We start from the raw sequence: 21,710 nt of genomic DNA on the forward strand, positions 1-21,710 counted from the left end.
AGGCTGCTTCTCGTCCTTGCCTTTGCGCAAGCCATTCCCCCGCCCCGCTCCCAACATCCTTCCACCTTCCGGCCCCAGCTCAGGCAGCTGCTAGTCTTCCAGGAAGGTCTCCCCACCTGTGCCTCCTCTGGGGTCCCACCGCATTCCACGCTGCCTCCATTAGCGATCATATACAGGTCCCTAACGGGCTCCTTGCCTGTCTTTCCTGCTGACCGGAACTTCCCGCGAGCCGGGCCAGACGCAGCGGCCAGCGATATCCCGTGTGATGGGGCCCTTTAAGGCCTCAGCGCCTCCGGCCGGCCCTGGAACTCAGAGCGCCTAGCCAGCGCGTTCTCCCCGCACTGCGCAGGAACCCACCTCTGCCTGCAACTCAACACTCGCACAGTACGGCCCAAACCACCCAATCACGGCCCTCGTTGTCAATACTGACGGGCTCAAGTATCCGGGTCCTGTCTATTTCTCACCTCCGACTGGCTACCTGAAGACCCGCCCCCAAGACCTGTGAGCGAAAAGGATTCTGGTCTTTGTAGTTCCCCAACGAAGGGTGAAAAACCAAGCTTGCCAGAAAGACTCCATTTCCCAGGAAGCGCTGCACCCAGCAGTGGGAGACTTTTTGAACCAGGCGGTTCTTGATTGGCCGGTAGGGAGACACAAATTTCCAAATTGCCAAGGAAACAGGACCACTTACCTGGAACCCCCGGAATATCTTTTTGTCTCAGAATCTCAAAACGCTTTGCTCCGCGATGATTCCAAAGGGTGGGACCGGACATGTGTGGGGGTAAAGTCTGTGCCTGCTGCCTCCCTATTCCTCAGATGGCACCAATAAGGCCTGCTAAGTGCACTTCGTCCCTACTGGATGCCTGCATGGCATAAGCTGCCAGTCCTGCGCAGACTCTGGGGAAGCCCTGGCTTATTAGGGCACACGCTTCCAGAAACAGGCCAGAACTGGCCCTTTAACTTTCAGGATCTCAGTTTACCCTGGAAAAGGGATACATGGGCTAAGATGCTATCCAGGATCTTTGTCTAGGACTCTGTAGCCTCAGACCTCCAGGAGCCCCACGCCTGCACCAAGACACAACTTCTCCAGAAGGGACAGATGCACACACAAAGCTCTTCTGGCACCCCCTCCCCAAACACCCTTCCCCACCATGCCTCTGAGGGTCAGGTGAGGGGAGCCGAGGCCCTGCAAACGCTCAGGCGGGCATGTGAGAAAGCTCTTTACTGGGGGGTACAGCAAGGAGGAGCAAGGCCATCTCCCCCTACCTGCCCCCACCCCCTCCTAGGGCCCTGGGGTGAGGGGGGTCTCCCCTCCACCGGACCACCACTGTCTTTGGTACAATAAATAGAAAACAAGGGGGGGGGGAGAGGGGGCCAAGGGTCCAGTCTTTAGTGGGGAGGGTGCGGCCAAATCCCTCACCTTGACCCCCTGCCCCAGGCCCCAATCAGTGCAGGCCTCACCCACCCCAGCTGGGTAGCAGCAATTCCAGTCAAGGGGAGAGATGAGGATGGGAGCCCAGGGCCCCCAGATGGGGGGGGTATGGCTTCAGGAGGGGCCCCAGGGATGGGGCAGGGTCATGAGCTGGCTGCCGTGCTCTGGGGTACACCACGGAGGCCCAGGCGAGGCCCCAGAGTGGCAGGGTCATCAGGGGGAGGGAGAGGTGGACGACCTCCTGTCATCCGAGTCCGGAGGGCTGAGGCAGCCGGGTGCTGGGGGGCAGGCGCTGGGTGAGGTGGGGAGCAGTCTGGAGGGCCGCCCACCAGGCTCACATCCATCAGCTCCGGGGGTGGTGGTGAGGTTGGTGATGGGGGACGGCCAAGGCATCGGGGTTGGGGGGGTAACTGTGCCCCAGTCCCCGGCAGTGACGAGGCAGAGGTAGGGGCTTGATGTGTCTTGTGGGGCACATCTCCCCCTGCCCAGGGGCGCAGCGGCTGGGAGGGTGGGACCTAAAGGAGCAAAGAAGCAGTGGGTGATGGAGACCTAGGTCCTGAATCCCCAGGCACCACCCACCCATCTCCAAAGCCCCCAAAGCCCCAATACCTGGGGGCTGTTCATCTCACAGTCAGTGATAGGGGGTCCAGGGCCCCCACAATATCGGTTGCTGTAGCGGTAGGTCCGGTTGTCACTGGAGGAGCCACTGGAGCCTCCTAAAAGCACCAGGGAAGAGAGGGAAAGAGGCCACAGATGAGCGGAGGCAGTGGCTAGGTTTTGGAGTGGCCGACTCAAGTTCATGCCCCAGGCCCAGGTTTGGGCTTTGAGATCAGAGCCCATTTGAAGGATCAGACCCAATTTTGAGATTTGGGGTCAAAGTTCAGTTCTGTGTGTTACAGTCCAAACAGGTTTCAGGGGTCTGAGCCCAAGCTGTTTGAGAGATAATGTGAGGGACAGTCATCCCCTGTCAGTCCCATTCCGCCCCATTTTGGCGTTCAGGATCAGGCAGTTCAAAGCTCTAGTGTAAAGGCCCAGTGACAAGGTTCTCAGGCAAGGCCAAACCAGAGCAGCCCCCACCCCTGTTGGAACCCAATGGGGCACTGGGCACCCACCAGAGCTGGAGATGGAGCTGGCGGTGCTGGAGGAGGGGCAGGTGTCGAGGGGCGCGGGCGAGGTGGAGGCACTGCTGCCTGCCGGGCCCGTGTTGGTGGCCTCGTCGGCCGTGCGGCGGAAGAAGCCGTGCTGCAGAGCCCCCAGCGGGCTGATGCGGGCGGCGGGCTCATATTCCAGCATGCGCAGCACCAGGTCCTGGAAGCGGAGGTAGTCGGCGGGGCTGTGGCCCGGCTCCCCCGCCCGCCGGCCCCCGGGCCCGCCCGTCTGCACGCCCAGCACCTCCTGCAGCCGCCGTGTCCCGGGGCCCTGGTAATCCTGGCAGGGAGGGGGTGGGAGGGGGGGCAAGAGAGTGGCCGTCAGTGGGCAGGAGGGGCAGGGAGACACACACGGGGAAACAGAGGCACAGGAGAGAGAGTAGAAGGAGAGAAGCTAAGAAGACTTGGGTGGGAAGGAGAGATGGGGAGGGGCAGGGGAGGAAGGAAAGCACAAACAAGGGGGAGAGGAAGGATGGGAAAGACGCAGGGAGAAGCAGCAGGGAGAGGGGGAGCCCCAAGTGTGAGAGAGTGAGGGGCCACCAGGGATGGGAGGAGTGGCGTGGGGCAGGGGCCGCACCTTCCTGAGTTCCTTTGTCCTTCGTAGGGTCCAGCCACCCCCAGGCAGCCGTTCAAAGTACTTGCGAGCCTTAGGTGCCTGGTCCAGCATGGGGGCCGGTGGGATGCCCAGCACCTCCACGATGCGGTTCATCTGGTCCACCTGCAAGCAGGCAGTGGTCAGGTGACTGCCGGCCAGGCTCCGCCCTCTCCACCTCAGCCCGTCCTGGGGAGCTACCTCATTGGAGCCACTGAAGAGAGGCTCTCCGGTGTGCATCTCCACAAGGATGCAGCCCAGGGACCACATGTCAATGGCTAGGTCATAGGGTGTGCCCAGGAGCACCTCGGGCGAGCGGTAGAAGCGGCTCTGGATATACTGGTAGATCTGCAGGGACGGTAATAACCAGGGGTCTCAGCCTCCCCTACTGGACACCCCCAAAGCTAAGAGGACCTCACTGAGGACAAGCCTTCTGCTCCCAAACTGGGGACAGAGGCTCCCCAAATCCTGCCGTGATTAGCACCACTTTCCCAGGAGCCACTGCTACCACCTCGTTCATCTGCCCAGGAGTCTGCTGGCCTATTCTGACCCTGGTGTCTCCACCCCCAGCACTCACGCCAGGCCCCTCCTGTCTCCGAGCAGACGTCTGCCGCCTACAAGCCTCTATGCCATAATCACTTTAAGTGCCAGCTCATAGAAACAGCAAAGCTGAGGCCCCCACCTCCATCCCCAGCTTGAAGAGCACAGGGTAAACAAAACTTAGTGAAGCAGCACTCCAGGCTCAAACCCAGCCCACATCTGGCAACTTCAAAACTTGCCCCAACCCCTCAGGCTGCACCCCTCCCCTTTCTAGTGGGCAGTATGCCCTGTGGGCCCCTCCTCTACCCTCGCCTCTCTGTCACCCACTGGCCCCACCCTCCAGGGCCAACCCAGCCGACACCCCGATCCCAAGCACCACTCGGGTTGCTCGGGATAATCCCACTACAGTCAAGCCCCGCCTCTCCGCCACCGCTTGGCCCCGCCCCCACCCTGGTCACACCCACACCGCTAGTGCTGGCTCCCCACCCCCAAGCCGCACCCGCTGGCCAAGCTGGCAGGAGCTGCCAAAGTCCACGATCTTGATGGCGCTGCGCTTGGGGTTGCAGAGCAGGATGTTCTCAGGCTTGAGGTCGCAATGGATGATGCTGAGCTCGGGCGTGGCCAGGAAGAGAAGTGCGGTGCAGAGCTGCTGCGCCAGCTTCCGGGTCAGGTTCAGCGAGACTCCGCGGAAGTGTGTGTTGCGCAGGAGGTCGTACAGGTTGTAGGACAGCAGCTCGAACACCAGGCACAGGTGGTTCCGGAACATGAAGTGCCGCTTCAGGTGCACTGTTGGGCAGAGGACAGAAATGGGCCAATGGAGAAGAAACGGAGACGCGGAGAGGGCTGACGGTGGCCTCGGGTCACAAAGTAGAAAGTGCCTCCATGGTGTGCCCATGAGCAGTGTTTTTACACGGTGTATATAACTTGATTCACACAGGAAGCTAATTTTCTTTTCAAGTCTCTGATTAAATCAGAGTTTCCATTAGATGCTGGTATGTCTTTAACACATTCTACACGTCCTTAATTTATTTTATAACACTGTTTTCACTTCAGTTATATTTATTTTTGTGGCAAGGGATACTGGATTTCCATTTACGATAGGGATGTAAATTTTCCTTTTAAAAGAAACAGAGTTTTGAAATCCGCTTGCTTTTTCTAAGAGGAATCAGCATAAGAGAGAAAAAAACTGGCATAGATGTTAAGAGCAAAGGCTCTGGAGGGCATGGCTTTGTCAAATTACAAACTCTGTCACCTCATGCAAGTGACAGCACCTGAATGCCTAGGTTTCTTATCTGCAAGATGTGGACAATAATGCCCCTGACCTCACGGGGCTGTGGTGGGTTAATTTATGTAAAGTACTTACAACAGAGCCTGGCCCTTTAGTGAGCACTCAGTGAACTCTGACCATCATTATCAAGTGGACGGGGAAACATCATGAAAGCAGCAGGAGAGTCACAGACCGGTCACCAACCGGTCACCAGCCCCTTCATGTGTGTTGGGGGTTGGAGGGCTGAGGGGAGGGCGACCCATCCCCGCCAGCTCCAGCTCTTGCTATTCCAGGCCCCCACAGCCCTGCAGGCCCAGGCCTCACCTATGTAGTACTTCATCTCTGTGTCATGCTGGTTCATCAGCTCCAGCAGCCGCAGCTCAATCTGGGCCTGGTTCAGGAAGGCCTTTTTGTTCTTGATGATCTTGATGGCCACCAGCTCCTGGGTCTGATGGTCATAGGCTTTCACCACCTGTCCAGGCAGGGCACATCACAAAGTGGGCGGGGGGGCAGGGGAGCAGGGGAGAGAGGCAGGACAGAGCCAGGCACCATTCTTCTCCCTCCAGCAAAGGAGACCCACCAATAACACTATTACTACTAATAATAATTCATAGTTGAGTGCTCACTATCAGTCAGGCACTGGTGTAAACACTGGACACAAAATAACACAACTGCCTTATGTGGAGAGTCTTGTTATTTGAACTATTTTACAGAAATAGACTGAGGCATAAGGAAACTGAGTGAGTGGGCTGGGGTGAGTGGCCCAGCACAGGACTTGAAGCCTCTGAAACACTGGGTGCATGGGTCAATGTTAGTGGGTGCCTGCGCCCCTAATCCCTGGATCAGGGTGGGGAGGGTATCCCACACCTGGCCGAAGGAGCCTTTGCCAATGAGCGAGTCAATCTCATAGCGCTCTAGCCAGCGCTCGCCACTGCGCACGATGTAGTCATGGTTGTCGTCGTCATAACCATGGTTCAGGACCTTCTTCTCCTTCTTGGTGCTCGAGTCCTGGGGTGGCGCCTGCTGGGCCCGCCGCTTCTTCTTCGCATAGTATACCTGCCCAGCAGGCCAGATGAGGACTGGTGAGTGGCCCACGGCAGCAGCCAAGGCCTCTCAGCACCTAGCCTGGGAGCCCCTACCCCTGCCCACCTCATTGATGTGCTTGTAGGTCTTGATGAGGTCCACAGAGAGCTTGCGCAGCGGGGCTGAGGTTGCATCCCGGAAGGCCAAGGGCAGCCTCCGTGGCAGCAGCCGCACATCAGGCAATACCTGCGGGGCAGGGTGAGAGGTGGGCACTGACACAGGTCTTCACCCCCAACCTCAAGAAGGAGAACTCTATGGGCTGCGTCATTACCACACACATATTTATTTGGTCACTGTCTGACTCCCCCACTAGAATATAAACTCCCCAAGGGCAGAGACTTTGTAATGTTCTTGCTGTATCTCTAGTGCTTTGAGCAGAGGCTGACACATAATGGATATTCATCAGAGATTTGTCATGTGAATGAGTGAACTATATATCCCTGACCTTTCACCCAGACCCTTAGTCAGCTTTTTCACTCCACAAGTTTCCTCCTTTGTGAACCTCAGTGACAGAGATCATGTGAAAAACCTGGGCTCTGTCCCTCCCAATCCTTCAGCTTGGGACCATCTGTTCTGGGTATCCCACCTCTGAAGTCCCCCCAACTCAATTTACCCCCATTCTTTGGGGCCTTCCCAACCCTAACCCCCAACTCTGAGGATCTCTGCTCAGTTCTTTTACCCCAAAGCTCTTGGATCTGGATCCAGCACCCTGGACCTGCCACTCTACCATGCTTGAAGCTCTACATTTCAGAATCTTAGTGCTTCTATCCTGGAGAGCTTTGCCAGTACCAGGTTGGCCCCAAGACCCTTTAGGGTCAACCCTCTTCCCCACTCACCCCCTCCAGATCTTTCACTCTGGACGTCTTTTTCTTAGTGAACATCTATGGGGTATTTACTGTGTACTAGGTACTGTTCTCAGCATTTTACATGCAGTTCATTAACTCATTTAACCCTCACAACAACCCTGTGAGGTAGGCATCATTACTGGCTCCATTTTATAGAACAGAAAACTGAAGTATAGAGAAACAAAGTCATTTAACTACCATGTCAGGATTTAAACCCAGGCTTTCCAAACCTTGACTCTGCCTGCAACTCCTCTATTATCTTCCACGCCCATGGGGCCCACCATGACCCCAGAAGACTATCCAGGGCAACCATACTATCTTTTGGTCCTGAGACTCTTTTATCCCCAGCCTCCCCTTACCCCTAGGTGAGAAGCTAGCTGGACGCATACCTGCGTGTGCTCTTGGGGCCCTGGGAAGCCAGAGAAGGGACCATGGCCCGGTGGGACGGCCATGGTGGGCTCAGAGGGCCACAGGGGAGTGAGGCCTGGAGCGGGAGCCCGGCCGGGGGGCGCCTTCTCGCATCCTGCACCTCGGCTGCCACCGCCGCTGAGACCTGAGAGCAGGCGGGAGGCAAGGAAACAACATGGAACAAGGGGATATGTGGGACAGTGGCAGGCAGGGAAGAGGTGGGCATGAGAAAGAAGGCAGGGCACAGAGGGAGGAGAAAAAGGGTGCAACACAGCAACAGGTAGCGATGAAGACAGGGGGCAGACAGAAGTGGTACAGGGGTGGGGGGGTGACACAGCAGAGTCCCTCAACAAATGATGATCAAACAAATGAATGAGGCAGCACAAAGAAAACATGTAAAAGGGAATGATTAGGGTCCAGGTGGGGGTTGGGAGGGTTGATATCGGACATGACAGGAAAGAACAGAAAGACACCAATAATCGGGGGAAGGAAAAGAGAAGAAGACAGAAACCACAGATGGTATACAGAGAAGGATTCATTCTTTTTCTCTCATTTCTATTTGTGCCCCCCCACCCCCACCCCAGGTCCCTCACTCAAGATCTCATCCTTCTGTAGCCTTCTCAGAACACTGGAATCTCAGCCCACACCACAGCAAGGTCCCTCCACTTCAAGATCTACCCTTCCCAGTAGATCCCCCCAATCCAGAGACCTCTAGGGTCCCTCAAACCACATGAGTCCTCTGGGACTCCCCCCAAACCACAGCAGAGTCCTCTGCAGGCCCCTAAAACCACATCATAGTCCTCAGGAACCTCTTGACCACACCATGATTATCTGAGAAACCTTATACAACAGAGTCCTATCTCTATGGCATTCTCACCCACCAGGTCACACCCTTCCCAGAGGACTCTCTCCATTATCATGCCAAGACCTCCTCCCTATATCAGGTTCCCCCACTTCCAGGTAGTCTCCCAATACCATCTTCCAGCTTTCCCCCCACCCCAGTCACATCAGGGCTCTTCTTGCTATAATAACTTCAAGACCTCCTCCCAATCAAGGCCCACTCCTCCGGAGGGGAGCAAGGGAGAGGTGCCTCTTCCCCCAGTTTAAAGAGATCGTCCTTTTTCTCTCCTACAATACATCTTTGCTCCCCTACACACACTCCCCAGTATTCCTACCGGAGCCCCTTCTCCAGTCACACCTCTACACTAGGGTCATTCCACAACCGTGCCCGTTCCTAGAAGGCCCCCACAGCCAAATCCCCAAATATCACAGAGTTGTCTCTGCCCAGTGTCCGGCACAACAAAATCCTCTCCCCACAGGCCTTCCCCCATGTCAGATCTCTTTCTCCTATCCCATGCCGTGCCACTCCAGGACCTCGCCACTCTTGGAGCTTCCCCTCGAATCAACCTCTTTCCCGGGGCCCTCCCACACCAGGACGTCTTTCCCAGCTCCCACCCCATACCCGGGTCAGGGCTGGCGCGGAGCCCACGGGGGGCTGGGGCGCGGTGGGGCCCCCAGTGGGGTGGGCGAGCAGCCAGCATGGCGGCGGTGGCAGCGCTGGGGAAGCGGCCGCCAGTCCCTGGCCCTGCCGGCCCGGCAAGCCCCGCGGCGGGGGAAGGCAAGCGGGACAGGCCGCCCGGTGGGTGACAACAGCAGCCGCCGGAGGCGGGGAGAGGAGGGACGGGGAGAGGAGGGGACGAGGGTCAGCCCAGGGCACGCGGGGGGAAGGGGAGAGCAGGTGGACGGGGGAGGGGCGGGTTAACCCTCGCCCCACCGGCCCCGCCTAGCGCGGCCACCCGCCCCTGGGGACCCCGGCGTCCCGCCCCCCCACCCAGGAGGCCCGCCCGGGCAGGCGGACACCGGGCAGGCGGGGCCCGACTGAGTTTGGCAATCCGCACCTGCCATGGCAACAACCGTGCCATTGGTTGCTGCTGCCAAGAGCTCAACCAATCACAGCCTAGGGCAGCTGTTGCTAAGCGACGACGATGCGGCCGGCGGAGCCGAGCCCAAACAAAGGGCGGGAGTGGGGCCCGGCTACCCCCTCCCAGCCTCTCTCCAAAGACGGCTCCCTCGGGCTCGGCCCCTTCCAGGAATCCGACTATGAATAGCCAGGCACGGCCGCACCTGCCCACCGCCCCCCTCCTCTCTTCCTTCGGCTGTGCTAAGTCTCGTGGCGACGCGGGCAGGGCGGATCCCGTCCTGCCCCCAGCCCAGCGAGCGCGTGCCGGCCCGCCCGTCCCCGCGTTGTTACCTGAGGGCGCGGGCAAGGGCACTCAAACTGCTCGGGGAGCCCGAGCTCAGACCTGCCCACTGGCTGAGAGTATCCGGCGGACACGGCAAGCCAGGGCCCCGATTACCCAGTAATGCAACCAGCAAAATGGCGACCACAACAAACCGGCCCCCCCCCCCGGCTCCGCCCCCCACCCCTCCCACCCCCTCCCCTCACGTGGCCCAGGGTAAGATTCCGCGCCTGCGCGCTGAGGCGGCTTACCGGCATACATGCGCAGTGGGCTACCAATCCCTCCCAAGCGCCGGAATCCTGGTTGCGGCTGCGCAAGAGGCAGCTAGGCATGGAGCATGCGCTGTATGACCGGATAAGACCACCCCCACCGCCTCTAAATGTAGACCAAGGGCGCCTGCGCTGTTGTCAAGAGCGGTCAAAGAGCAATCAGCAGCACACAGGGAAGACTGGATGAGTCTTTTAATAGAAAAACACACGTGTAACAGTATCAACACACATCTCTCGAAATCCAGACAGCACTGGCCTTCAGTTCTTCACCTTGGGGGGTGGCCTGTGAGAGGAATATATGAATTACGGGGGTCCCCAGGACTGTGGCACTCTGGGTGCAAGGGACAGAGATCTTTATCTTGATGGCTTACTGGTCCCCCTGCTCACCTGTACACACCCACGACCACAGCATGGTCTCTTTCATATGGCTCTAGGGTCAGCTGCTCCTGGGGCTTCATGTTCTCCTGCTGCATCTTTTTCACTTCTGAAGCAAACACTGCCTCAGCTGAGGCTGTGGAGTCAATGCAGTTGGCCTACAGAGGAGAAAGGATTTGAAGTCTCTGGTAGGGCTTTGGGCTGATTTCCCTTTTTTATGCTCTTTAAACCAGAAGTACATTTTCATTGGAAACGCAAGTGAAATTCAGTGCTATGGTTTTGAATGTGCCCCTCAAAGTTCATGTATTATAAACTTAATCCTCAATGAAAAAATGTTGATATGTGGGATCTTTAAGAGGTGATTATGTCATGGATTAATGCCATTACCATGGGAGTACGTGCCCAATAAAAAGGATTAATAATGCCCTCTTTCTTGCCCTTGCTCTCTCCTACAGGTGCCCTCTTGCCCTTGCCCCTTCTGCCACAGGATGATGTAGTGAAGAAGGCCCTCACCAGATGTGGACTCTTGATCTTGGACTTCCCAGCTTTCAGAACTGTGAGCCAAACAGATTTATTACAAGTATCCAGTCAGTGGTATTCTGTCATAGCAGCATAAAACAGACTAAGGACACTCAGGTTTTGGAAATGTGGTGAAAGTTTTTTTTTTTTTTTTTTGAGACAGAGTCTCGCTTTCTTGCCTAGGCTAGAGTGAGTGCCGTGGCGTCAGCCTAGCTCACAGCAACCTCAGACTCCTGGGCTCAGCGATCCTACTGCCTCAGCCTCCCGAGTAGCTGGGACTACAGGCACAAGCCACCATGCCCGGCTGATTTTTATATTATATATATTAGTTGGCCAATTAAATTCTTTCTATTTTTATGGTAGAGACGGGGTCTCGCTCAGGCTGGTTTTGAACTCCTGACCTTGAGCAATCCGCCCGCCTCGGCCTCCCAGAGTGCTAGGATTACAGGCGTGAGCCACCGCGCCCGGCCGTGGTGAAAGTTTTTAATTTGGTTTGGAGCAGGAAGCTGTAAAACAGAGTCCTATTTATCTAAAAGCTAGTGTTTACATTTTATACCCAGGAATTATTTGCTTTTTTCTCCTTCTTCTTTAATAATAGTAATAATGCAGCTGAGAATAATAAACAAATGTAGGAAAAGGCTAACAAATGATGGACCTGGTGAAGGCTATGCAGAAGATTTCTTTGTATGTCAAAACAAAACATTTTGAAAGATGCACCTAGCATTTATCTAGTATTTATTCTATGCCAGGATCTGTTCAAAACACTTTACATATACTGATTAATTTAATCCTTACATCATCCCTAAAAGAGACTGGTCTAAAATTTCCATTTTATAAGTGAAGAAACTAAAGCACACAGGTTAACTGACTTGCCCAAAGTCACAGAACAAGTTGGAATTCAAACTCAAGCCATTAGACTCAACAATCATGCACTTGACCACTACACTCTCTTGCCTCTTTAAATCCAAAGCTTTTAGTTTCACAGACATGTTTTATCATGTGCTATTTGATTGAGGGACGGGGGACAGCTTGTAGGGAGCTGGGTGGGAATAAAGGCTGGGAGTTGACTGATTAGATTAGGGGGTATGAAGGCCCCCTATTTTTTTTTTTTTGAGACAGAGCCTCACTTTGTTGCCCAGGCTAGAGTGAGTGCCGTGGCGTCAGCCTAGCTCACAGCAACCTCAAACTCCTGGGCTCAAGCGATCCTTCTGCCTCAGCCTCCCGAGTAGCTGGGACTACAGGCATGTGCCACCATGCCCAGACCCCCTATTTTGATCAGCTGCTTAACAGACACGGATAAAGAAGATACCTCCTTGGAACACTGCCACCTCATCTTAGACTCCTGCAAGTCCCGTACCTTAATGGAAATCACAAAGTGTCCTCCATTACGCAGGAAGGTGTGGGCATTCAGGGCTACGATCCGGGTCTGGTCTGGCTGGGCCACGTCCGCAAAGATCACATCCACCATTGCTAGAAGAAAGGGGCGGCAGTTAAACGTCAATCCGCCAGAGATCTTCCCAGATCCTCCCCTGGGGCCTGTACCCCATCACCAGCAGGTTCCTCCTGGACAGTCTCCCTGCCTTCAGTCTCACTCCCTCCCACTGTACCCCCTCCCTCCATAGTGCCCCCAAGATGGGTCCAAAACCCACAGTCACATCATTCATTCACTCCTCTTATAAACCATGGTTGCCACCTACTCTGTGGCCAGCCCTGGGCCGGGCGTAGGGGACATAGAGACGAGTCAGACCCGGACCCTGCCCTCGAGACGCTCCCGGGTCTGGGGGGGAGACAGACACGTCATCAAAAAGACAAGTAAAAGTGAGCACTTATAGGCAAGAGCATTGGCAGGATTGTCAAATGAAAGCTGCAGGACAAGGCTGATGGTATGAATGAATGGGAAAAAAAAAAATCTCACAGAAAGAAAAATGAGCAGAATGAGAGGCTGTATTTCTAAGGCAGTGTAATTAAAAAAAAAAGGTGATGTAATGAAAACTAATTCTTTAATAATTGGGAAAAGCAGGCATCAAATTGTTCTTAGCAATTACCTCTGGGGTTGATTTATAAGGCTTTCTCCATTTTTTGTATTGCATTTTTGAATTTTAATAAATAAAGTCATTTTACAAAGGACCCCTCTGGGCCAAGCCATGCTCAGTTAATGTTCTGGGCTATGATCTCACCGCAGGATGATAAGGATTCTTGAAGGAGGCTTTTATACACAAGCCAGGGGCAGTGTAACAAGTACCATGCTTTGGAGGAGGGCAGAAGTACAAGGGACCTAAGGAGAGGGGGGCAGAGAATGGAGGGAAGGAGGTTGGCCCTCCAAGGGAGCCAGACATCTGAGACCCTGAAACTGAGTCGCCGCCTCCACAACCTCACCTGGCTCCCCTTGCCCCCTTTCCATCTCTGCAGACTCCAGAGGCCTGCTCATCCACTCCAATTCCATCCGAATCAGGGCTCTGCTGGCCCTTCCAGGAAACCCAGAGTGGTCTGTCCTACCCCACCTGGGCCACCCCCAGACCCCTCACCGATAAGCATGCGGTATTTGTGCGGGTGCCGAGCATCCTCAATCACAGGGATGATGTTGGTCCTCTTCTTGGCCAAGTTAATGAGGTCACGGCCAGAGCGGTGGGAGAACTCAACTGCATAGACTAGACCATCCTAAAATAAATCAGATTAGACCATCCTAAAATAAATCAGATAATACTAACAATGATTCAAGTTTTCATGATAGGAGTGCCTATTCTGGGGCACAAATACTACACACAGCATCTCTTTGATCCCCAAATCAAAGTCCTACCGTGGAATGACTATTGTTATCATGCCCATTTTACACATGAATAAACTGAGGTCCAGAGACATGAAGTTGCCCACCATGGGTTATTCAGCAAGCAGCAAAGCTACCCAATCCCAACTTGCCTGAACCAAGAGCCCAGGCTCCCAACAGAATCTCAAAACCAGGAAGCCAAGCACAGAGATGAAGTAACAGGAGCTAAAAGTGTGTGACAGGCCAGGTACTGCTCTGAGCACCTTGAGGAATCAACTAATTTAATCTTTTCAACTACCCAATTTTCCAGAGGAGTACACTGAGGTTCAGAGAGGTTGGGTAACTTGCCAAAAGCCACGGCACTAAATGCCTGATGGAAGCCTGGGGTTTTTAAGCACTAAACGGCTTAGAATAATCACATAAAGGAACAAGGGGTAACGAAATGAGACGTGCCAGTGCCCCCTAAATGTGAAACCTATATAGTCACACAAATGCAGGCCCAGAAACTATGAGATTGCCTGTCTTTTTCAACAGAATCCACAAGATCAGACTTGGGGGCATGAATTTTTAAAGAGGGTCATCAAATCAAACAGCCTGTATCTACCCTCCCAGCGGAGTCCCTCTGATGCTGGTCACCCCAACCCACACCTCTTCTCTCAAGGCCAGGAACCCACGGGCGAGGCTGAATGAGACTAGTGGTTCAAACCGCTCCTTGTACTTACAGGCACTGTGGGAGGAAAGGGCCTGGCCCTGAGTCACACGGTGCAGTGGCACAGGGGACGTGGTCGTTCCTGCCTCCCCACCTCCCCACAGTCACCCTCCTTGCCCCTCCACTCACCGGGCCTACAATGTCGGAGACATGGGAGACAGTGGTGCCTGAGGCGGCCCCGAGGTAGAGCACCTTGGCCCCTGGCTTGATGTGGATCTGGTCGATTCCACCCAGGATTGCTGCCGCCAGCTTGGAGCGGAAGGGGTTCCAGGCTCGGTACTCGATTTTGTCATCTCCCTCCTGCAGCAGGAGAGACAGCGGTGGACGTCAGTGCCAGGCTCTTCAGCAGGACCTCATCACCCTTGACCCTAGGGCCCTCGAAAAGGACGGGGCAGTCCCATCAAGCACGGAATGTGGGTGCACAGCGGTGACCAAGACCGACGCAGTCCCTGCCCTCTCACGGACTGACTCAGGAGAAGGGGCAGCCGCAGAGAATAGTAAGACCCAGGCGCTCGCTCAGCAAACATCCACTGTGCCAGCAGCTGCCGCGTGCCCGCCCTTGCTCTAGACACTGGGGCAGGGGCCCAGGTCTCACCGCAATCGAGACTCTCTTCTCTCCATAAACTGATTCTCCAGGGACCAGATTCTTGGTGACTAGTGCATCTTCCTTTCCTCGACAAATGAAGACACCTGAGTGAGGGGGTCGAAGCAGGGGTGAGGACGCCCGCCCCGCTCCACCCCTGAGCTCAGCCAATTCCCCGCCTTCCTCACTCACCCTCGTGCCGATGAGGTTCCACCATCACATTCTTCCCCGACTGGTTTCCTCTCTTTCCTCCCCGGCCACGCCCCCGGTTGCCACCAGACTGGAAGCCTCCACCTGTAAGGGAGAGATGCAGTAAGAGAGGGAGACCCCAAACCTCTTCTCTCCTCGCTCTCCGCTGCAGGGGAGACTCCTCCTTCGCCCCTTGTCAGCTTCGGTTACCTCTTCCTCCTCCGCCGCCGCCTCCTCCTCCTCGTCCACGGCCCCTGAAGCCTCCACCTCGACCTCGACCCCCACCAAAGCCTCCTCGGCCTCCACCGCGACCTCCACGGTCACCAAAGCCCCCTCGGCCTCCGAAGCCACCCCCACGGGGACTGAAACCTGAGGTGGAAACAAAAACAAGTATCAGGAAAACGAAACTTGAAAAGGTTAAAACAACCGTGTACCCAGCAATTCCATTCAGGCGAGCAACTGGAGAGACGTGTGCCTATGTGCACCAAGACACGTGTCCAAGAATGTCCACGGCAGACAAACAGGACTGACCCAATGTCCCTCAGGAGAATGGACAAATAAAATGGAGAATATTCATAATCAACAATGAAAATGATCCTCAGTTATACACAACAGAGAGAGCAATCTCACCATCACGTCAATCATCACCCACCAAATATTACTGCCTGCCTCCCCCACTGGAATCAAGCTCCAAATGGATGGAGATTTTTAATTGTTTTGGCCATCACTACATCCCTAGCACCCTATGTGGCACGAAGTATGGGCTCAATAAATACTAAATGAGCAACTGTCTGCTGATGACTGTTAAGCCCCTGGGTCCTGCTAAAGAGAAAGCACGCTCTCTGTGCGTGGAGAAAGCACCTTCTGTGTTCATTAGGAAAGCAGATGATCCAGCAGTGACCAGGGGAACCATGGTCTCTCCCCTCAAGCAACTCTTGTGTGCCCTACAGGGAGACCAGCCACACCACTGCCATTCACCATCCTAGAAAGTAGGGAAGGTTTGTGGGAGTCTAGAAAACTTTGTCTGCGAACACAATGCCCACTTCATAGAATTATAAAGATCAAACGACTTAATACGCACAAAGCACTTCACGTAACATACTGCCTGGCACGTGGTTTGAATATTATTACTCAAACTCAGGGGAATGAGTGCCTTCTCCCTGCTATTCAGGAGAGAAGCTGCTAGTTAGGCCCATGAGACTTTCAATTCAGGTCCCATAGAAAAGACACCTGGGACATGCGGGCAAGTTCATGGGCATGAGCACAAACTTTCAATCCCAGATACTCAAAACATATCTTAATCCATTTCAGGTCCTGCAGCTTTCATAAAAATGTACCAAAAGTACCCATTCCTCAGAAAAAAAACACATGTTCACACAAACTTTTCTGGGAAGTTTGGACCCCTCCAGGGGGTCCACAAACCTCCTGGCTTAAAATCTGCTCCCCTTCCACAGCCTTCCCCCCTCTCAAAACTGGCAACTCTATCCTTCCAGCTACATAACCCCAAACCCTTAGTTATCCTTGACTCTTCTCTCACATACAATCTATCTTCAAAGTGTATCGCCAGGCCAGGTGCAGTGGCTCACACCTGTAATCCTAGCACTCTGCGAGGCTGAGGTGGGCAGATTGCTCGAGGTCAGGAGTTCGAAACCAGCCTGAGCAAGAGCGAGACCCGTCTCTACTATAAAGAGAAAGAAATTAATTGGCCAACTAATATATATAGAAAAAAGTTAGCCGGGCATGGTGGCGCATGCCTGTAGTCCCAGCTACTTGGGAGGCTGAGGCAGGAGGATTGCTTGAGCCCAGGAGTTTGAGGTTGCTGTGAGCTAGGCCGACAGCCACGGCACTCACTCTAGCCTGGGCAACAAAGCAAGACTCTGTCTTAAAAAAAAAAAAAAATCCCTTTCAAACATGTCCATCAGACTGCATCCCACTCCTGCTTAAAACCTCTCAAAGGCTTCTTCTCTCACTCAGACTAAAATCTTTACTAAACAGCTGACTCCTGACAACTTGTGCAACTTCACATTCTACCACGCAAGGAAGGAAGATGAGAGGAAGAAGGGGTAGCCTCCATTCCTGAGGGAATCACAGACCACAAGAGGCCTGCAGGCATGCCAGGGTCTCAGTAGGAAAGCCACAGCCCAGCACCGCCCACCCCACTTCATCAGGAGATCCCCAAACATTGAAGAGAAAGAGAGTTTGGGAGAGAGGCAAGGACCTACAAATCTCCTCCCAAGGGACCCTTATTTCTCCACACACACAAAAGAAAAAAAAAGAAAGCCCGTGCTAGGAAAACAAACCCTTTTGGCCACAGTGAAAAGTTGTCCAAACTCAGTGGAGCAAGTTCCCACACAGATGAGTGGGGGCTAGCCCGGCCTTAGGAAGGAAGCCCTTAAACACTATGGAGAAGGACCCTAATTTTGTTCTCTTTGAGAAAGATAAAAGATACCATGTAGGGCCCAGTGCTGTGCTATTTTTTTTAAACGTGACCTCGCTTAATCCTACATGGGTGCCATTTTATTGACATAAAACCTGAAGCTCAGAGAGGCAAAGCCACATTCCCAAGGTCACACAGCAGGCTGAGAAGCTGAGCCAGCATTGGAAGGTTGAGCTGAGGCCCTTCTGCTGTCAAAGCCAGGACTCCCATCATTCCACCAAGAAGGGAGTGAGTGGGTTCATCAGAATCTTGTGGAAAATCAAATGAATAAAACCACTCATGTCCTGTGACTATCCCCTCTCCTCCCAGCTAATGCCAAACTTGTGAAATCTCACCGTGGAGCTGGGAATCCTAGTCCCCAAGTCTCCACTCCATCCCTGCGGACCCGCCCCCCTGTGAGTGTAGAGGGCCTCACACTACCAAGAGGGGAGTCCTCATGCATTTCAACCAACTCGAAGAAGCTGGGTTGGGGGCTACGCGGATGGTGGAGGCAGCAGCAACAGGAGAGGCAAATGGGGGGCTTCCCTGATCCAGTTCCCAGACCCAGGCAAGGACTCTCCATCTTCCACCCAAGCCAGAGTCCTCAAAACCCACGCTCAGAGACCCAAGACCCCAGAGGCCTGGATCCTCTGGGTCAGAACCCTCGGGTGCTGCCTCTGGCTCAATATCCAAAAATCCCTAATGACGGCCTCAATGAAACGAACTCCAGATAAAAACCCTCAATCCCAGGCCCAGGGCCCTCCACTCACGACCATGACGACCTCCGAAACCAGTAGCAACCCCCAGACCTCTTGGGCTCAGGGTCGATCCCAGGCCGGAACCAGGAGCCCCCTCCCACATGAGACCGACTCCCGGGCTGAGAACCCTTGCCACAGGCCCCACCCCTCCGACTCTGGCCTGGCGCCTGAATTCCCACCTAGCCTCAGTCCCTGACCCTGCACCCCAACCCCGGCCAGTACCTGGCTTCATGGCTAGCGCTGACTTGCCCGACTCGGGAGTCCGCGGCGTCCCTCACTCCACGAGTCCCGGGCTTTCGCACGTGGAAAAGAGCGCAGGCGCGCGGCGCTGTGCGGCGCGTGACGCAACCGCGTAGCCCCGCCCCCGGTCCTCCAGCCCCGCCCGGAGCTCGGCGCGTGCGCAGTGGGCGGGATTCGCGAGCTTCACAAAACCCCGCCCACTCCACTCCCTCTCCGCGCTCCCAGCGCTTACCTGTGCAGGGAGAGGTTTCTACCGTAACCTGGCGAGGGAGGGGACAGATTCTGCTTCAGTATTGAGCACTTTGTGCTTTTATTTTATAATATTTTTACAATATTAATATTCGCCACTATATTCATTCTGCAAAACAAAACAGATGCTACTATAAGAAATTACCAAAAACCCAATAGTTTGTAGCCCAGATATTGAGTCTGTTCCATTCATTGCTCTATCACTGTGGATGATCAGTAAATATTTGTTGAATGAATGAATGAAGTCATACTGTTTTTGAGTTCTCTGCGCAGGGTGTACCGGCTGTGCAAGGCCACCAGTTTGCACAGAAACATTCCTGAAAATGTGTTTGCATATTAAGATGGAAAATCTGCTTAAACTTTTCAAAGGTATGAGATGAAATAGCTGAGACCAGTTTCTTCTGCATTTTACTGTTTGCCCTCTAATTAAATTTTTTTCCCCTAAAGGATAAAAATACTCAGAGTACAATTGCAGGTTTAGGGTTGACAGCCCTGTTTCTTGGGATCCTGGCACCATTTCCTGGTTCTGAGGTACTATTGCACCTGCCAACTTGCTCTGCAGACCTGAAATTGGCACTGCCACTGAGTAGTTAATGGGTGACTACTGGTCTTGTGCTGGGGACACAATAGTGACTCGAACAGTCCCAGGCTTTTCCCTGCCCTCCTGGAGCTCCCAGTCCCTTAGGGGAGACAGACTGGTTCTGGGACAGTGTAAGGCCAGAGATGTCAGGGCCGGGGTGGGGAAGGCTCAGGCAGACAGGGCAGGGCTGGGGTGGAGGAAGCCCTTAAGGGCTTTTCCCTGATATTCCCCATTTCCTTCTGAACCTTCATTTTGCCTTCCTGCTCTAACCACAACCTGGCTGTCCCCTGAAAACACGCCTTTCCATACAGCCCTTCCAAGCAGGAGCTGTTTTCTCCTTCTTGGCCTCATGTCCACCAGACCTGTAGATGGGATAAGAGCCTCATGGCTCCTAACTGCCTCTTTTAAACCATTCTGTCTGCCTCTTCCCTAAACCCCTGGCTCTGAAGCTTACACAGTCACACTGTAGCACCTGCTTCCCTTCTTGCTGCCATCTCCACCGACTCCCAAGTCACTCCTGCTCACTGTCATTTTAGCTCCAGGCTAACTGCCACCATATCCGCCATGTCATCACTCTTGGTGATTTCCAAATTCACCACTCTGGCCTTGACCTCTTCTCCTCCAGTGAGCTTGTCCTCCCCCCAACCTTTCCCTCCCATGGTCATGCTTAGCCTTGTCCTGGGGACACAATGGGAACTGTGGTAGCCCCAGAGGACAGAGCTCAGTAGGGGAGAAAGCCCCACCCCCCACACAGTGAGAGCCCCCAAACCACAGCCCCTATAGAATCTCAGTTGCATGTACCTCACTTTCTGCCCATCACCTAGTACCTCTCCAGCTCACTATCTCTAAAGTTGTTGCTCTGAGTCTTTCAGCCCCAACAATCCATTAAGTCGATCACCTTTTCACTGTTCCTCACCCCATCATGCCACGCAACCCTCACCACCTGATCTCTTTCCCTTAGAACGCCCCAGGGGTCACGCTTCCATCAGCTTCTCTTCTCTCTCCATCTTACTCCCTTGATGATGTGCCCATTTCCACTGAATTAAAAATTGGCGACTCCGACATGTATCCTTCCAGTTTGGATTTCTTCCTTGGACTCCACACTCAGATGTCCAACTGCATCTAGTTGACATTTCTACTGTGATGTTGTAGACACACATTAACAAATACATGTAACACATTGCCACGGATTTGGTGGTTTAACCAACAGAAATTTTATTCTCTCAAAGCTGTGGGAGCAAGAAGTCCAAAATGAAGGTGTCTGCAGGGACTCCCTCCCTCCCAAGGCTTTAGGGGACAATCTGTCCTGTGCCTCTCCCAGCTTCTGGTGGCTGGTGGCGGTCCTCGGTTTGTGGACACACCACGCCAGTCTCTGCCTCCATCTTCACAGCGCCTTCTCTGGGTCAGTTCTCTCTCTGCCTCCCTCTTCTAAGGATACATGTGACTACATTTAGGGCTCACCCCAGTAAGCCAGGATACTTTCCCTATCTAAGGATCCTTAATCGTACCTGCAAAGACCATTGATCCAAATAAGGTGATATTTGCAGGTTTCAGGGATTAAGATTTGTTGTCTTTGGAGGAGGCATTTTTCAGCCTACCACAAGACATTTCACACTTAGCACACAGGAGGTGCTCAAACATATTTATTGAATGAAGGTAGGAGTGTCCATAGCAGGGTGATAAGGGCTAGCATTGGGTATACTTGTCAGGGAAAAATAAAATTAGACCAAGTGTCCTAAGACACTTTCAGAGGCTCTTCAGAAGCTATTATGGCTGGGATCTTGAGGACTTGATGAATTTTCTTTTTAACTTTTGTAACAAAAGTTTAAATCTTCACAAAAATAGAGGTTACAAGAAACTCCCATTTATTTATCAACTAACCTCAACAACCAACAACACATAAAACAGCCCCGTTTTACTTATTGCCCCACTATCTTTTTTTTTTCTGGAGTATTTTAAAACAAATTTCAATATTATGCCATTTTACCCTCATACCCTTAAGTAGGCGTCTCTTCAAAAAAAATAGAAAAAAAAAAGAGAACATTTTTTTACATCATCATACCTAACAAAATCAACAAGAAGTCCCTTATATATTCTAGTAGCCAGTCCATATCCATATTCCTTCTTTGGTTTAAGAAAAATGTGACTTAAAAAATTGTTGCTTGTTTAAATCAGGATCCAAATAAGTTCCCATCGTTTGGTTCTCTCTCTCTCTCACATGCACACACATATACATTTTTTATTTTTTGGCCAAGACTCTTCTGAGATTATAATTTATTTATCCAAAATCCTTTTTTTTTTTTTTTTGGAAGTACAACATGAGAACAGAAAAGTGCATGTGACTGTACAGTTCTATGACTTATCACAAAAAGAACAAGCCACATAACCACCCCCAGGTCTATAAATAGAATCTTACTGGTACTCCCAAACTCCCTTGTGCCCCTGTCTTCGGTGTGTTTTTTTGTGTACACTCTTCTAACCTTGCTTTCTTCACTTCGTAGTATATC

At 53.3% G+C, this 21,710-nt stretch overlaps 2 protein-coding genes across 8 annotated transcripts; both read right to left on the reverse strand.

The window, feature by feature from the left end:
* Positions 1–1,204: 1,204 nt before the first annotated feature.
* DYRK1B (dual specificity tyrosine phosphorylation regulated kinase 1B) lies at positions 1,205–9,714 on the reverse strand. Of its 6 annotated transcripts, none has more exons than XM_012774617.2 (12): positions 9,564–9,714; positions 7,294–7,457; positions 6,126–6,245; positions 5,844–6,032; positions 5,301–5,448; positions 4,209–4,495; positions 3,371–3,517; positions 3,155–3,295; positions 2,822–2,857; positions 2,542–2,737; positions 2,039–2,145; positions 1,205–1,944 (listed from the first exon to the last, which is right to left on the reverse strand). In XM_012774617.2, the coding sequence occupies exons 2-12, from the start codon at positions 7,354–7,356 to the stop codon at positions 1,573–1,575; spliced, it is 1,806 nt and encodes a 601-aa protein (XP_012630071.1). In that variant the 5' UTR covers positions 7,357–7,457; positions 9,564–9,714; the 3' UTR covers positions 1,205–1,572. The 6 variants fall into 6 exon arrangements, with proteins under 6 accessions (XP_012630071.1, XP_012630068.1, XP_012630072.1 ...); XM_012774614.2 differs by lacking the exon at positions 9,564–9,714 and adding an exon at positions 8,775–9,147; XM_012774618.2 differs by lacking the exon at positions 2,822–2,857.
* A 284-nt stretch (positions 9,715–9,998) lies between these two features.
* On the reverse strand, positions 9,999–18,487 carry FBL (fibrillarin rRNA 2'-O-methyltransferase). Of its 2 annotated transcripts, none has more exons than XM_075993074.1 (9): positions 18,357–18,487; positions 15,237–15,329; positions 14,964–14,975; positions 14,784–14,878; positions 14,318–14,488; positions 13,241–13,373; positions 12,073–12,185; positions 10,209–10,354; positions 9,999–10,104 (listed from the first exon to the last, which is right to left on the reverse strand). In XM_075993074.1, exons 1-9 carry the CDS (start codon positions 18,364–18,366, stop codon positions 10,080–10,082), a joined length of 798 nt encoding a protein of 265 aa, XP_075849189.1. In that variant the 5' UTR covers positions 18,367–18,487; the 3' UTR covers positions 9,999–10,079. The 2 variants fall into 2 exon arrangements, with proteins under 2 accessions (XP_075849189.1, XP_012630073.1); XM_012774619.3 differs by having other exon boundaries at positions 14,964–15,065; positions 15,171–15,329.
* Positions 18,488–21,710: the final 3,223 nt, after the last annotated feature.

This window comes from Microcebus murinus, chromosome 16 (genome assembly GCF_040939455.1).
Source record: "Microcebus murinus isolate Inina chromosome 16, M.murinus_Inina_mat1.0, whole genome shotgun sequence".
NCBI lineage: Eukaryota > Metazoa > Chordata > Mammalia > Primates > Cheirogaleidae > Microcebus > Microcebus murinus.

What these genes read in the sequence shown, in the direction of transcription:
- DYRK1B (XM_012774613.2), bottom strand. Translation starts at nt 8,853, where the DNA reads ATGCTGGCTGCTCGCCCACCCCACTGGGGGCCCCACCGCGCCCCAGCC. An exon ending in CCTACAAGCACATCAATGAG is followed by an intron (nt 6,033 to 6,125) that starts GTGGGCAGGGGT and finishes CCTGCTGGGCAG; the next exon opens with GTATACTATGCGAAGAAGAA. An exon ending in TCTTCAGTGGCTCCAATGAG is followed by an intron (nt 3,296 to 3,370) that starts GTAGCTCCCCAG and finishes GCCTGCTTGCAG; the next exon opens with GTGGACCAGATGAACCGCAT.
- FBL (XM_012774619.3), bottom strand. An exon ending in AGAAGAGAGTCTCGATTGCG is followed by an intron (nt 14,489 to 14,783) that starts GTGAGACCTGGG and finishes CTCCTGCTGCAG; the next exon opens with GAGGGAGATGACAAAATCGA. An exon ending in TCTCCGACATTGTAGGCCCG is followed by an intron (nt 13,374 to 14,317) that starts GTGAGTGGAGGG and finishes GATTTATTTTAG; the next exon opens with GATGGTCTAGTCTATGCAGT.